The sequence below is a fragment of the Myxocyprinus asiaticus genome, chromosome 12 (assembly GCF_019703515.2).
Source record: "Myxocyprinus asiaticus isolate MX2 ecotype Aquarium Trade chromosome 12, UBuf_Myxa_2, whole genome shotgun sequence".
NCBI classification, from domain to species: domain Eukaryota; kingdom Metazoa; phylum Chordata; class Actinopteri; order Cypriniformes; family Catostomidae; genus Myxocyprinus; species Myxocyprinus asiaticus.
This window is the reverse complement of record NC_059355.1, coordinates 45,627,427-45,642,131: the sequence shown is the minus strand read 5'-3', so window position 1 is coordinate 45,642,131 and position 14,705 is coordinate 45,627,427. Positions and strand designations below refer to the sequence as shown.

At 37.9% G+C, this 14,705-nt stretch overlaps 1 protein-coding gene across 5 annotated transcripts in view; it reads right to left on the bottom strand.

The window, feature by feature from the left end:
• Positions 1–14,705, bottom strand: part of LOC127448891 (receptor-type tyrosine-protein phosphatase T-like) — a 363,972-nt gene that overhangs the window by 115,100 nt on the left and 234,167 nt on the right. For all 5 annotated transcript variants that reach the window (XM_051711804.1, XM_051711805.1, XM_051711807.1 and 2 more), the window contains exons 13-14: positions 13,410–13,683; positions 1,766–1,802 (exon numbers count right to left, since the gene is read on the bottom strand). In XM_051711804.1, coding sequence (XP_051567764.1) covers positions 1,766–1,802; positions 13,410–13,683 — 311 coding nt within the window. The remainder of the gene's footprint in view (positions 1–1,765; positions 1,803–13,409; positions 13,684–14,705) is intronic.

Sequence of the window (14,705 nt, the reverse complement as noted above, 5' to 3'; positions counted from 1 at the left end):
ACATTGTGTAACATTAGCATGTCTTTCACTCATTTACTGATTTAGTTAATGCATTAACTGTGTTAAATAAATGTGAATGAAACAAAAAAGTTCCATTTCTGTTAACTTAATCACATCAACAATAAAATCAATCAATGAAACATTTTCCAAAGATTTGTACAGCTCTAAAGTTGCTTATACGTATAAAGGTTTACACTTTAGATGCTGTCAATACATATATTGTAAGTTTCAGTATGTGTATTAAAACTACACTCTAAGCACAATACCTATGAATACAAATGAGATCACGTTGAAATACATTAAATCTGAACTTATAAAACACCAACCATAAAAAGTTGTTCAACCTTTTCTATCTAAGGCATCACAGAGATTTAAAGCATGTCTTTTTAAAGCAGGAACACAAAAGTAATTGTTTTTTTTACAATCATAATAAGAACCCAACTCAGGATGGAATATCTGGGATATGAAAGGAAAACAGGCCATGAGTAAAAAACAAAACAAAAGCCTGACATGGAACAAAAGAAAATGAGTTCAGAAAAACAAACAAAAACAAACAGGTGTGCAGAAGCAAGCTTACTGAATAAGATGGATAATAAAAGCCAAAACGAAAGGAAGAAAAAAGGAAAGGAAGATAGAATGGGAAAGTAAAGTAAATAAATGTGATGACTCTGTAGCGCTGAACGACTATAGCGTCTCTTATTTGGTGGGGTCCATTAAAATAATAGAAAGTCTCTTGCGATTGCTCCGTTCCTGGATGTGATTATGTAAAAGGGACTTTTAGGAAGGGAAGGGAATGAAATGGAGCAAAAGAAACTGAACAGAATTGTTGGCCGTAGGCAGACAATCATGCAGGTAAAATAAAATGGGATTTCAGTTTGTTCAATGAAACTGGGAGCGCTAATCTTAGCCAGACATGATTGTTCAATTGAGCTTTTTTTCAGACCATACACCCTAAATGAAAAACCTTGTCCCTTTTTTAACCTCATCATGTTTAGTAATGGGTTCCACAATAAAATCAAAGGCAGAGCAAAATATCATGCTAATATTACATCGTTAAGGTCTGCTTAATTTCAAACAAATCATTGCTTGAGTTCCATTGCCAGTGTGTTAAGCTTTGGCGACTTTCAATTCATTTTCTGTGACTACCAAAATGTCAACCCAACCAATGAACTTTCTTAAAGCATGCACCCTCTGAATATACAGTGGGATCCAAAAGTCTGAGAACACTACTGGAAATGCTTTCAATTTCAATGCAAATTATAGACTAACCCTATCCCTACCCCTAAACTTTACTCTATCAGCATAACAATTTGAGTGAAAAGTTGACCAGAAAAATGAACATGAATTTCAAAATGTCTTAGTATTCGGTATGTTCCCTCTTTTGCTTTAATGACTGCATGCATTTGAACTTGCATGGACTCCACAAGTTTGTGCAAAACTTGATGATCCATGTTATCCAGCAAGTTTTGTGAATGTGTGCTCCAACAGAAGCAAGGAAATCTGACCTTTTGTACTCAGGAGTAGATAGTCAGTGTCACAAATGAGTTTATTTGATTAGTGACCTTGAAAATAGTGCATCATAATGTTTCTTTGTTTTAAAATTTTCAACATGATCTCAGACTTTCGGACCACACCGTACATGTAAATATTAATATATATATATATATATATATATATATATATATATATATATTACTAATTAATAATAATATTTAGAAATACATAATTCATACAAGTGAGCAATAAGTGAAACAATTTTCCATACCTTTGGTAGCTAGTCGCACACAGTTGATCTTGGTTTCCTGGAAGAGGAGAGAAAAGTTTGTGTTTTAATTAAACGTCAAAATGATACTATATTGAGGAACATTGTTTTTGTAATGCTACAATGATCTTAGTAATTGCAACATAACAAAGTGTGAGTTAATTTTATCATGAGGTGCATGGCATTATGAAACAGTTAATTATATAACAACATTTTTAATGATAGTGAAGGATTGAGAAATTCAATTCTAAGGCCAAACCAGAGAAAAGCCAACATTACTGATCAATTTTCCCACGCATGAGAAGTCACTGTAATCTTAATGGCTTTTAAGATGACAAAACTTGTAAAACATAATGACTATTCAAGAATGAATAGGTTATTGATAGCCTGAACAGAATTTCAGTAGAATTCCACTGAAAACTGCAAATTGGAGTGTCTAGCCTAATCCTTCAAGAGCAAGAATAGGTCTGGGATCGCTAATTTATCAACAGATGAGCAAACAAATAATCCAGTGCTTTGAGAACAATGTTTCTCTAAGACAAATTGGAAGTATTTGAAAGTGCAAAATATAGTTAATAGATTCAAGGAATCCGGTCAAATCTCAGTGAGTAAAGGACAAGGCCGAAAACCACTTCTGAATGTGTGTGAACTCCAATCTTTCAGACGTCACTGTCTTAAAAACTGTTGTGCGTCTGTAATGGATATCATGACATGGGCTCAAGAATATTTCAGTAAACCTGTGAGTCAACACCATTCGCTGCTGCATCCACAGATGCAAATTAAGGCTTTCCTAGGCAAAGCAGAAACCATACATCAACATTGTCCAGAAGCGCCACCAAATTCTCTGGGCTCGGTCTCATCTGAGATGGAAAGTGTTCTATTATTTTCTGTTCTATTCTATTCTATTATATTCCATGTACCATGGTAATAGTGTGATATTATTTGATGTAAGAGTACCATGTAAATACCATGGTAAATCATCATGGTAATCATTCCATACTATGGTATTTTTATAGAGTACCATACAGTTTAATAGCATCACTGTACAATAGTACTAGTCCACAGTACTTCTGTATTCAGTAATTCTATTCTATTCTGTTCTTCATGAAGTGTTAGGCATTCATGGCTGCCTTTGCAATGTCAGTTGATATGATGATAAAATCTCAGCACATCCTCCAAATGACATGTGTGGTGTGACAGGTGTTAATTAGTTGGCAGATTTCAGAGTGAAGTCTGCATGGAAGTTTAGGGCTATGAGACAGGAAGCCAGATGCTACCATGTGTCTCTGTGAGTGTGTTTACAACCTCCACTTGTTTTGATTTGATCTGTTGTCCTTGTCTCCTATCTTAGTTTGCACTGGAGAAATAATGCCCACACAGCTTGGGGCCAAGACCGGTGAGATGCAATTCAAGTATATATTTTTCTCTTTTGTTAATGGTAATAGTGAGATTTAAATATGTCTCTCAAAGAGAATGGAACATGAATAAGTAATGCATGTACAGTATAAGCTCAGCACTGGCAAATGGAAGGTTGCTGGTATGAGCCCCATAAGGAGAAAGGCCTGAGCTATTACCATTGTACTTAACCATGCAAAACTCACTGTCACGATGTTAGGGTATGGTTGGAGGTTGCCAGGGTGTTGCTATGGGTGGATGCTAGGGTGTAGGTTGCTTACTGCCTGGCCAAAGTTTATATAATATTCTAGTAACTACATTTGTCTCGGGTTCCTTCTTCAATGTATGTTTATTGGAATTGCCTTTTTAATCGTACACCAGGCGAAAATCAAAGTCTGATCACTTAAAATAAATGAAAATAAAGCACAACTGAACTCAATTAGCCGCACGATTTAAACATCATTCATGTCCGTAGTACAAACTGTGCGAGAACAGTTAATTTGCTAATGCATACTATTTAATGTTAGTGGTTTGTTAAAATCCCATACCCTAAGTATGAGCAAGAGTAATAGTGATGCTTGCTTTAGCAATCACCAGTAATAAATTAATCAATAAAAGGTGTTTGTAGAGGGGAAAACAGGTGGTGTACCTCCCTCCTTGCATATTCTATGAATTCACTGTTTCTTTATAGGTGTTACTCTTTTAAAATATAAAAAATCCCCATTGGCAACACACCATTTCATATATGAGTTTTAGCTCAAGGCAGTTAAACCACTACGAAACGCTCAGGCACATTCAGTGCTGTCCAAGGCAATGCTGATGAATGCATACACAACTCACACTGTTGACACTGAAAAATGAACTGTCAATGCAGTGGAAAAGGGCATCCCACTAACATATGACCTCACTGTCAGTGATGGTTTGTCCCATCTGATTGTGCTTTTGAAGCAGGGGCTGGATTGATGTAGCAAGGCAGAGAGGGGCCCATATGTGACCGGCCCATCTGTCCGTCACAGACCGCTATCAGACAAGTAGGGTCAAAGACCACTGGCTATTGTAAATGTCGGTGAAAATCAGACTGTTCTGGTTCGATGAGGACTTACTATGCTAAGTGTATAAATATAAATGATTATGAATCAAACAGGTAAAAACAGACTATTCTCACAGAAACTGTCAAGAAAATGTTCCCCATTATATAGTATTTATGTACTATATAATTACAACAACTACAGGAATTACTAGATACTAACCCCTAAACCTAACCCTAAACTTAACCCATATTAAGTATATGTAGTTACCTAATATTACCCAGTACTTTCTTGGGTAAGTAAACTTTATGTATACTGAAAGTATACGTACTGTAAAATAAAGTGCCACCGAGGCATTTGACTGCATTGTAGCATCATAAAACAATGTTTGTTTCTTTCTTTATTTTACCAAATTAAATAATATGGTATTTACCAGTATAAACCCTTAAAGGTACTATGTCAGTACCATGGCACAATGAAATCTGATGGTTATACAATCATGTCCAAAAAGCATAGCAATATCATGTTTGTTTTGGACAGCACTTTACAAAAAAAAAAAAAAAACGTGATGGCACTACATGCACAAAAAAAATAAAAAATACTCAAAGTACCAAAAATACCATGGTACTACCAAGGTGCATTCACCCTTACATAAACAGATATATTGTACGGGTACTTTTTTATAAGTGTAATCATTCAGTGCCATGGTATATATACAGTATATTAAAGTACTGTACTATGGTATTATCATTTAATACCATCACTCAACTACATTACTGACACAGTACTGTTTTGTAAGGGATAGGGTGAAGAGAGTAGGTGAGGGCCGCTCATCTAATGGTGTTTGTTCGCGAGCTCAGCCCAAGCGGAGGGACTCTGGGAATGGAATATTGGCTGATAGGAAACACCCTTTCTGGATGTGACAGCTGAGCTATATCGCCTGCCCCTCCAGTCAAATCATTCACTGACACACTGTCAAAGGCTCTTTACCATGATTGCGTAGTGACAGAGAGAGAAAGACTGACAAAGAGGTATGAAAAATAATAAATCGTTGAAGCTCAAGGGAAATGGCAAGAAGGCGAGTGAAAAAGAGAAAAGAGTCTTCATGTAAACATTTAACTTATTATTCTGATGGAATGCAGTATGACTATTATCAGACTGCATGTCGATACTTCATTTTCTGAGGACAATGTGAGCGGTGCTTGCCACGATGCTAAGGTGTTATGGGTGGTTGCCAGGGTGTTGCTATGCTGTTGCTCGGGTGTTATGGGTGGTTGCAAGGGCATTGTCAAGTGGTTGCTTACTGGTCCAAATCAAAAGAGCTCACTCTTAAGATTCTACAACATTTTTCGCTCGTTTTATTGACAGGCAGGTGAAATCATGAGTCCAATCGATTAGAATAGCAATAGCACACCTTTCCTTGATAAGCCACACAAATTGAGGATTCATTGATGCCCTTAGCACAAATGTGCAGGACAAATCCTTAACCTCAAGTATGAGCAATAATAATAGTGATGCTTGCCATAGCAAACAACACTAATTAAGAGCAAACTTAAAGGGATAGTTCACCCAAAAATGTAAATTTTCTCTTCATTTACTCACCCTTATGATATCCCAGGTGTGTATGACTTTCTTTCTTCACCAGAACACATTTGAAGAAAATTAGTAAAACATCTCAGCTTAGTAGGTCCTTAACATACAAGTGGATGGTGATTCGACTTTTGAAGCTCCAAAAATCACAGACAGTCAGCATAAACGTCATCCATACGAGTCCAGCTGTTAAATTAATGTCTTCTAAAGCGACATGATCACTTTTGGTGTGAAAAAGATCAATATGTAAGTGCTTTTTTAACCATAAAAAGGTCAGCAGCAGTATGCGCATGTGACATAATTGAGTTGGCATGTGAGACACATGCACATGGAAGAGCAGCGCTTTTTACAAGTGAGGAGGAGGAACGCTGTACAGAAGCTTAGTTGGTTTTGGTTTAGATCTGTATTTATCTGTTTCTTTACTCACAATGGTGCGTTTGTGTGCTTATCCTGGATGTCTCAACCTAGAGGAGAACGTGAGATTACATCCGTAACATGGCAACCCATATACGTCACACGAGAGACCATGTGATCTCCACCCTCTTGTGAAAATTCTGTGACAAAAAGGACAGAAAATCTACCTCTTGACCGAATACTACAAGCAAAATTTGGTTGTTGCAAAAAGGAAAGAAAGAGGGTGGATGGGAAAAAAAATTACAACAACCAAAAAAGGAGAAAAAAAAAATGAAGAAAGAAAACACAAAAATAATGTCCAACCAATAGCTATTTACTAAGTTTGAGTGACAAGTTTTCATTGACGTGTTTAAAAAGAACTTATGAAAATGCTTAATGGTTAGCCAGAGAAGTTGAAGAATATAGATTTCATGTCACGGTCCAGCTTTTTGCCATGCCGGCTAGAAATAATCCTTATGACAGCAGATTTACAGTCAATACGTTTAATAGTTGGTCACTCAATTCTGAACTACGTTATGGATTAGTTAGCCATTACTGCACTTATCTTGACACGATGGATGCAATTCTCACCTGATAACAACTACAACTACAACCTAGGAGCACTTAGAAAATATATATCAATTAACCTTGTCAAAACACAACATTGTTTGTTTTTTGTTTAGGCCTCTAAATATATATATATATATATATATATATATATATATATATATATATATATATATCTCTTAGCCAAAGGATTAGTCAGAGCAAGATTTTACAGTGACTTGCGAATACAGTGTTTGATATCTCTCTAAACAGTTTGAGAGCACACTTATCTCATCTGCCCAGCTACAACCCCCATAGTGACCCTTTATCTCTAAAAGTCAGGCCCATTTGGTGCTAAGATATGATTCCTATTATTATTGTTTATGGTTAGGTTTAGGTATTTGAACAAAGTATTACATTTCATTGCATAACTTGGCCCGTACTGTTTGTGCTATGGCATGAATGATACCTCAAATCATGCTACTTGTTGAGAAGAAGTGCCATTACTTTTCTAAGTGATCAGACTTGAGGTTTTTTGCTTGGTGGACAATAAAATGGGTGAAAAAATCCTTTTAGTTACATGGAGTTACACTGAAGGATGGACCTGAGTAAGTAAGACCCTGTTTCCACCTGGTATTAAAATGCGTTTTTGGTGATCAGCACTAAATACAGGTCTAAACGGGGTCTAAAACGTTTTGTGAACATTCGAATGTGGTCAGAAATGCATGTGACCACATCACATTTGAGGTGTAAATGCTAATCCGTCCTGAATGCATCCTGGCAGCAGTGAAGCACCACCTCTCAACTGTCAATCAACCACTGCGCTAAAACAAGAGTTTAACTTTGTTGGTGATGAGCGGCTTTAAAAGGAAACAACGTCCGATATGAAAATGTAAAAAAGCAGATATATACACAAGCACGAGAACTTCATAGATCTTCTTCAGTGTGTCTGAAATCAACATGCAGTGACACTTATGAGAAATCTGCAGCTCAGGTTAATACAGGTAATCCACTAAAATAATGGACAATTCAGCTTGAAATCTTGCCTTTGTGCTTAGATTAAATTTCAGCTGCATCTGGAAGAAATATTGTGCTATTTTTTGGCACTTTCTCTGTCTTTACTGACTATGTTGCGCTTTTAATGTCATGCAGTAACACACTGACATAGTGATTGATGTATGTCGTCATGAAACAGAGTCCCTCCCCTCCAAATCCAATCACAAGTGGTCACAGGAGACGCATCTTAATACCAGGTGTAAACAGGGTCTAAGAAACCACCTAGAGTAGCAACCAGCTCGAACATCCTGACAATGCCCTAGCAACCATCCACAACTACCTGGCTTTGTAGCGGCGAACATTGCACGACTAATTACGACTCACATTTTCTTCAAAAAACGTAAAAATCTAGTTCTGGTGAACTCTTGTCATTTGTCATAACTACTTTAACTTAGCCTAACTGCACAAACAGACTGATAAACAATATCGATACCTAACAGACAAAAGAGAGATGAATACCAGCACAAACGAAAGCGATTCACAATTTAATCTCAGTTCACCTAGTTACCGCGCATTTTAAACAGATTGTGAAACGGATGCTTATAATTACGAATTATGAATGCAGGTATGAATGATTACAATAACCTCCTGAGGCAATCATCTGCACATTAGAGGCTCTGAGCAACGCTCCAGTGAGAATGAATAAAAGAGATCTGCAGACAAAAGGAGAGTGGCATCAGTCAGTCGCCTGTGTGTATCCGAGACAGCAGCGCTACTATTTCAGGAGATGAAGCTTTTGAGAGTAACATCTCCAGTCTAGCAGAGTAGAGAGGCGTATTAGCTAGAGAATTAAGCAAAAGAGGTGAAACTAAGAAAAATGTGAACAACTAGAATAACACAAGTTGCTCTTTGTTGTCTAAAACCTTTTCATTCATACAGAACAGTCTGTTTTTTATACAGAGAGGAGAGCGTGGCAGCTGACTGCAGCGTGAGGTGTAAATGAAGAAAAAAACAGCAAGAAAAAGAAGTGTGAAACAAGTGTGAGACGGCTGAGAGGGTTCAAAGACACTCCCAAGCAGAGTAAGAGAGAAATGTTTTGTCTTCTTCTAAAAGTAAGAATGCTATCAGATGCTGATAAATTGTATTGAAAAACATGAAATGGGTGACACACTAATTAACCCTTTATTAAAGCTTGTTCCTGTTTCATTTACGCAATTTAGAAATGATTGATCATTTACATTAACATATGAATATTGCTTTAAGATGTGTTTAAACTTTATATGCAATTTTAGTGGAAAGTGGGCAACAGGGTGTAAATGTGTTATGATGTGTTATTATGTAATGAGTTATAGCTACTTATTACACGGCTCTCTGGAATACTTGATTCTGATTGGTCAATGGCACCATCTAGCGGTCTGATATTTCTGAGTAACAACTACACATCCATGTATCAGACAACTCATCCGGGTATTGCGAGCCATTTTTCCTGATTCTCGGATCACTGTGTGATCTCTACAAGTAAGCTAATAAAATTATTTCAACTCAAACCAATGTTTCTTGTGCATTTGTTTATTTATTTGTCTTGTAATAGGCTGGATAATGAGTAGTCAGACAGTCATTTTCACAAAATAAACACAAACAGAACCCTGAAGCAAACCAGAGATGGATTTCAGTGGCTCAGAGCTTTCTTTCTTCTCACATAATTACAGAATTTCAAAGCAAATCAATATTTTATGTCCATTTATTTATTTGGTTAGTAGCCATGTAATAAGCGGGATAATGTACAGTCAGACAATAAACCCCTTCAGGGTGATACAAGACCCTTTCTGGGTTTATTTTGCATTATCCCTTACATATTTCATCTAAATATTTCACCCAGGCCTTAACATGACCTAATATGTGTCAGTTTTAGATCGCAAGAACGTTATAAAGCAATAAAAAAATCAAGTACTTTTTAGTTTTTTTGTTTTGTATAATTATAGTTTTTCTTAGCCAAATTTGACAATCTTAGACTTTGAAGTTAGGGTATGATTTGCAGGTTCCATTTTGTTAAAAGCTGTGTCGGTTTCAATTTCAGTCTGTTTTTTTTGTGCTTTAGTGTGGGTTCAGCTATTTAAACTAGTGAGTGCCTCTTCACCACTCTGTTTCCCTCTTTCAGAACAAAAGATGCCTGCAGCTGCAATTACTTGCTCTTTTAGCCCGGCCGTCTGTGGCCCTGTTCGCAAACACACCAGAGGGAGAAATGCAAGTAGAGGAATCCTAATTTATCTTAAAACAGTCTGAGACCAAGTTACCTAATCCGCTGACACTCCATCTCTCTCTCTCTCTCTCTCTCTCTCTCTCTCTCTCTCTGTCTCTCTCTCTCTCTCTCTCTCTCTGTCTCTCTCTCTCTCTCTCTCTTGCTATCTCTTTCGCTATCTCTGGCAACACTTATATGAAGAAGTCTACAAAAGATGCCCATGAAGAAGATCTGGTGTCATTAACAGTGGAAAGGAAACTGTGTTGGCAGTATAATTTTGAAATGGCATTGTTGATGCACTAGGGATGTGAAAAGTGACATATTATAAAGTCGAGTTGTCGTTGGGTGGTCTGAAGGAGATGTTAGGCAGAATGAATGTCTCTGTCATCATTCACTTTCATTGTATGGAGAATTATTATTATTTTTTTTTTTAAATAAACAATTAAAGTGAATGGGGACTGAGGCTAACATTCTGCCTACCATCTCTTTTTGTGTTATATTTTGATTTTTAATTGTTTCTGCGTTGTCTCTGCATATTACTGTAAGCTGTAATAGGAAAAAAGTATTTCAACATCCAAAGAATTACACACTTCACCTTTAAGCAAATGAAGAGGCCTTTAAAAGTCATGTTGGCATTTCTCATCTATTCAGAGTAATAATGATGAGTAGCAAATTTAATGTGCACTATAGTTATGCTCATGCTGACATTACGGCGCAAAGGTAGTTCATTAAAGAGGATTGCAGTGTTATCCATTAGATCTGATGTGATGGTTTTGTGTTTGCCCTCAAAATAAAGTGGCCACTCTTAAAAAATGTATGTATGCCTTTGCATTAGATACACAATATCAAGTGGCATCTGCAAACAAATGATGCTGGACCTATTCCCAAAACTAATTTTGCAATAATTTTAACTAACTGGTCTCAAGGCAATTTTTAATGGATGTATGAAGTCAATTCCCTTCAAGTTCACACAGGTAGTGTAGTTTATTCCATTAACTAGGACATGTTCCACAATGTTTGATAACCAGAAAGTGTCAGAATATTTAATTTTGAACAATGTTTTGCTTGAAAAGTGTACTTATGATATTTTTCATAAAATAAATGTCATTTTGCTCAATATTTTGCTATCTAATGCAATGACATTCATACACTTTTAAGTGTGGCTTAAGTTACAAAACACTTGCATTTTCCAAACTTATATACAATTACAATATTGCATCTGTCTGCAGATTTGAAAATTATAATGCTACTAACACCTGCTAAGTCAAGCCGGTTTGAATAACTATCAATATGACGGGTAATCTCGACACTGCATTGCATTGTGAATTTATTTGTCACTGTGCCGTGGAAATGAAAAATATCGGACTTTTAGTCTGAGTGTTTTTCGTACACACTTGGAACAAGGTAAGTTGAAAACAAATTTGAACTACCAACCTAAATCCATATTTTATGCATGAATCTCTAATCAAATTATCTGGGTCACGGTCTGGGGTTGTTTTTGAGTGCTTTTCTCCAGTCGGCCGAGACTGAGAGATTGAATTGAATGAAATCCAATCAAATCCGCAGCCACATACTTCACAACACACAGCTATGCAGGCAGGCCCGAGCAAAACCTTTAAAGAGTGAATTATATCTGGTGAGATCCTAACCTGAGATCCATATCTAAATATGTTTCAATATCTATAGCTTGCTGATGTTCTTTGTACTAGAATGTTATCCTACTGCTTTATGATTTGCAAAATTATAGTTTGGATCTTGCCAAAAAGGAATAGGTGCACTGATACTGTGGTCATGTCCTTAAGTAACTTAAACCTCCGAATGACCCTTAAAAAAAAAACAAAAAAAACAAACAGCATTATACTACAGTATGTGTGAGTTCAGAATGGCTTACTAACTATACTACTTTACTCCAAATACTTCTGCCATGTCTGTCTTCTGAACTCAACCTTTGTTTTTATTATACACCATAATAGGATAAAAGTATATAAAATACACTGGTCACATTTCACCCCAACATTAAGGAATTAAATAAGAAATTGTATTTTGCATAAAGAAAATTAAGACTATTTCAGGACCATTAAGATTATTTTGCATTGTGAAAGGATTTGAATAAAAAAAAATATATATATATATATAAAAAATACTGTATGTAACACGCGTTAAAATGGGCAAGGAGGAGGCAGGAACTGGCTGAACAGTCAAAGTAATATTTAATGAAACAAAAAGACACAAACATAAACACACACACGGCAGCTGCGTGTGGCTCTCTCTCTCTCCCGAACTGCCGCATCCGGCTGCATTTATTCCTCTCCTCGGCTGATTAGCCCGATTGTGCGTAGTCACGGCCCGGCCCCACCCTCCTCCTCATCAAACTCCTCCATCCTTTGCCTCAGGCCAGGGAAACCCCAGCGTTGGCCTTCTGGCTGCGCCTGCCGGCAGGCTTTTCCCCACCTCTCAAGCGCTGGGGATGGGGACAAGGGGAGGGGAAAAAAAAAAGGAAAGGGCAAGGTGGTGCAACAGTGAGAGAGAGAATTGCTCGCCGGTTCCCCGACACGCCGTCGCCTGATCCTCGACCACTCCACCACCCTCTGGTGGATGACAGCCACTCCTCCCCGGGCGGACCGGAGCGAGTTCTCCAACCCCTGGCAGATGGAACGCCCCTCCAAATTCTGGCAGCCGGTAGCGAGCCTATCCGCCCCGGCAGCAACTCCACCGCTCCAGGAGGCTGGCAGCGAGCCCCTCCTCCCCTCGAGGACGGCGGCCATTCCTCCGCATCCAGGCGGCCGGCAGCGACTCCTCCATCCCCCGGCGGACGGCTGTGGCTGCTCCTTTGGGCAGACGGCAGTGGTGAGGACTCCACGACAGCGCATCCCTCCTCCTTCCCGGGTTTCAGCACCAATGTAACATGCATTAAAATGGGCAAGGAGGAGGCGGGAACAGGCTGAACAGTCAAAGTAATATTTAATGAAACAAAAAGACACAAACATAAACACACACACACTCTATCTCTCCCGAACTGCTGCATCTGGTTGCATTTATCCCTCTTCTCGGCTGATTAGCCCGATTGGGGGCCGGGCGTGCATAGTCACGACCCGACCCCGCCCTCCTCCTCGTCACACTGTAATATGTCAGAATATTTTACAATTTACAATTTCTAATTAGATTATCATTGCTGTAACAACATTTTTTATTGTAGTAGAGCACATTTATTTTTAATACATGAAAATATTATACATTTCATGTAAATTACCATGTCATAAAGTTTTGCATTTCAATAATTACAAGAATAATGTCACAATGCAAAAATACTAATGGTCCTAAAACAGGCTTCATGGGAGGGCGGAGGGGGGTGTATTATTTCTTTCTTAAAATATTATTGACATGTTTTGTGAGTTTCAACCTCTAGGACATCAATACTCGAGTTCAACCAATAATCAAGAAATAAACACTGTCTACTCACCCCATTGGCTTTACTCATGGCCTGAAAGTAAATACTGTAGCTCTTGGCTGGAGACAGTGGTGCATTCCAGTAGCCATTATAAGTCTTGTTGTCTCCTATAGTAAAGGGCTGAACCACAGCAAGGCTAACAGGGGGGAGTTCGGCAGCAAAGTAGTGAGGTGAATCCAAGATGGAGGCGTTTCTGAAGCTAACAGGAACTGGGAAACACTCCAAAACATCAGTGGCTCGTCGAACTTTCTGCTTTCGTTTCTCTTGAACAACCACTTGATAGGCACTAAAGAAAAAAACAAGTTGTATTAATATTCTAAACATAAAAAAAACAGACATCTACAATAAATTTATTCCATAAATGTAGTTTTTAATGCTCATGAACTCGCAACAGACGTCTAGATTTTCACTGAAAAATTACTTAACAGCGTATTTTTGGTTATTTCTCTCCAAAATAATATATTCTATGCTTTCAGAAGTGTTGCAATATGACGCATTAGCCGCAAGACCTAATTTTATGATACTTCTGGGTAAGCTTTAAAGTGAGTCCCTATCAACTGCCATTGTATAAAAAAAAATAAAAAAAAAGAACAGACTAGGATCTTCCGCATAAGAAAGAAAGCCATATGGATTTGGAATGACATTTTAATTTTTGGGAATGTCTTTTAGCATACGCTGTTTTCACTGTAGCCTTGTGTTTCATAAATATCTTTAGGTAGTGACAGCATATCCAAGGAGTTGTGCCCCAGGCAATTCAAGTAGACATTAAAACTATCAAGAACATCTCTTGCTTTAGGTTTCCTAGAACCACAGAAGCCATTGACAACCATCAACAATTGTCTAATGCTAACAACTAGGTGCTAAAGTGCTCTATTAAACTCTCTCCTTGAAAAAAAAAAAAAAAAAAGTTTAAAGCCTGTATCTCCTCGAAAGTGAAAAGTTAGATGCAGGCGATGCGATATAGGGCCAGCAGAGGGACATCTCGACTACCACAAATAGCTCCGGGGAGGTGGTAGATTTTTGCGCACAGGGCTTTTTGAAAGTGCTTTTCATGGGGTAGGATTGGATGGGGGCATGTGTGCGCTTCCATACCCAGACTCGATGAAGAGATAAGGACATCTGTGTCCCCTGTGCTAATAGCACTTGTTTGCAATTACGTGGTCTTACGGCAAGAACATGCTTCTCAATTATGTGCAATTAGGGAACTGTATGTTTCGCCGAAAAAGACGTGGCAAATTATCCTAGTCTCTAATCTGGCATCTTTCATAAGGGATAATTTCCTATGACCAAAGAGGCCTGGGTCCCTGC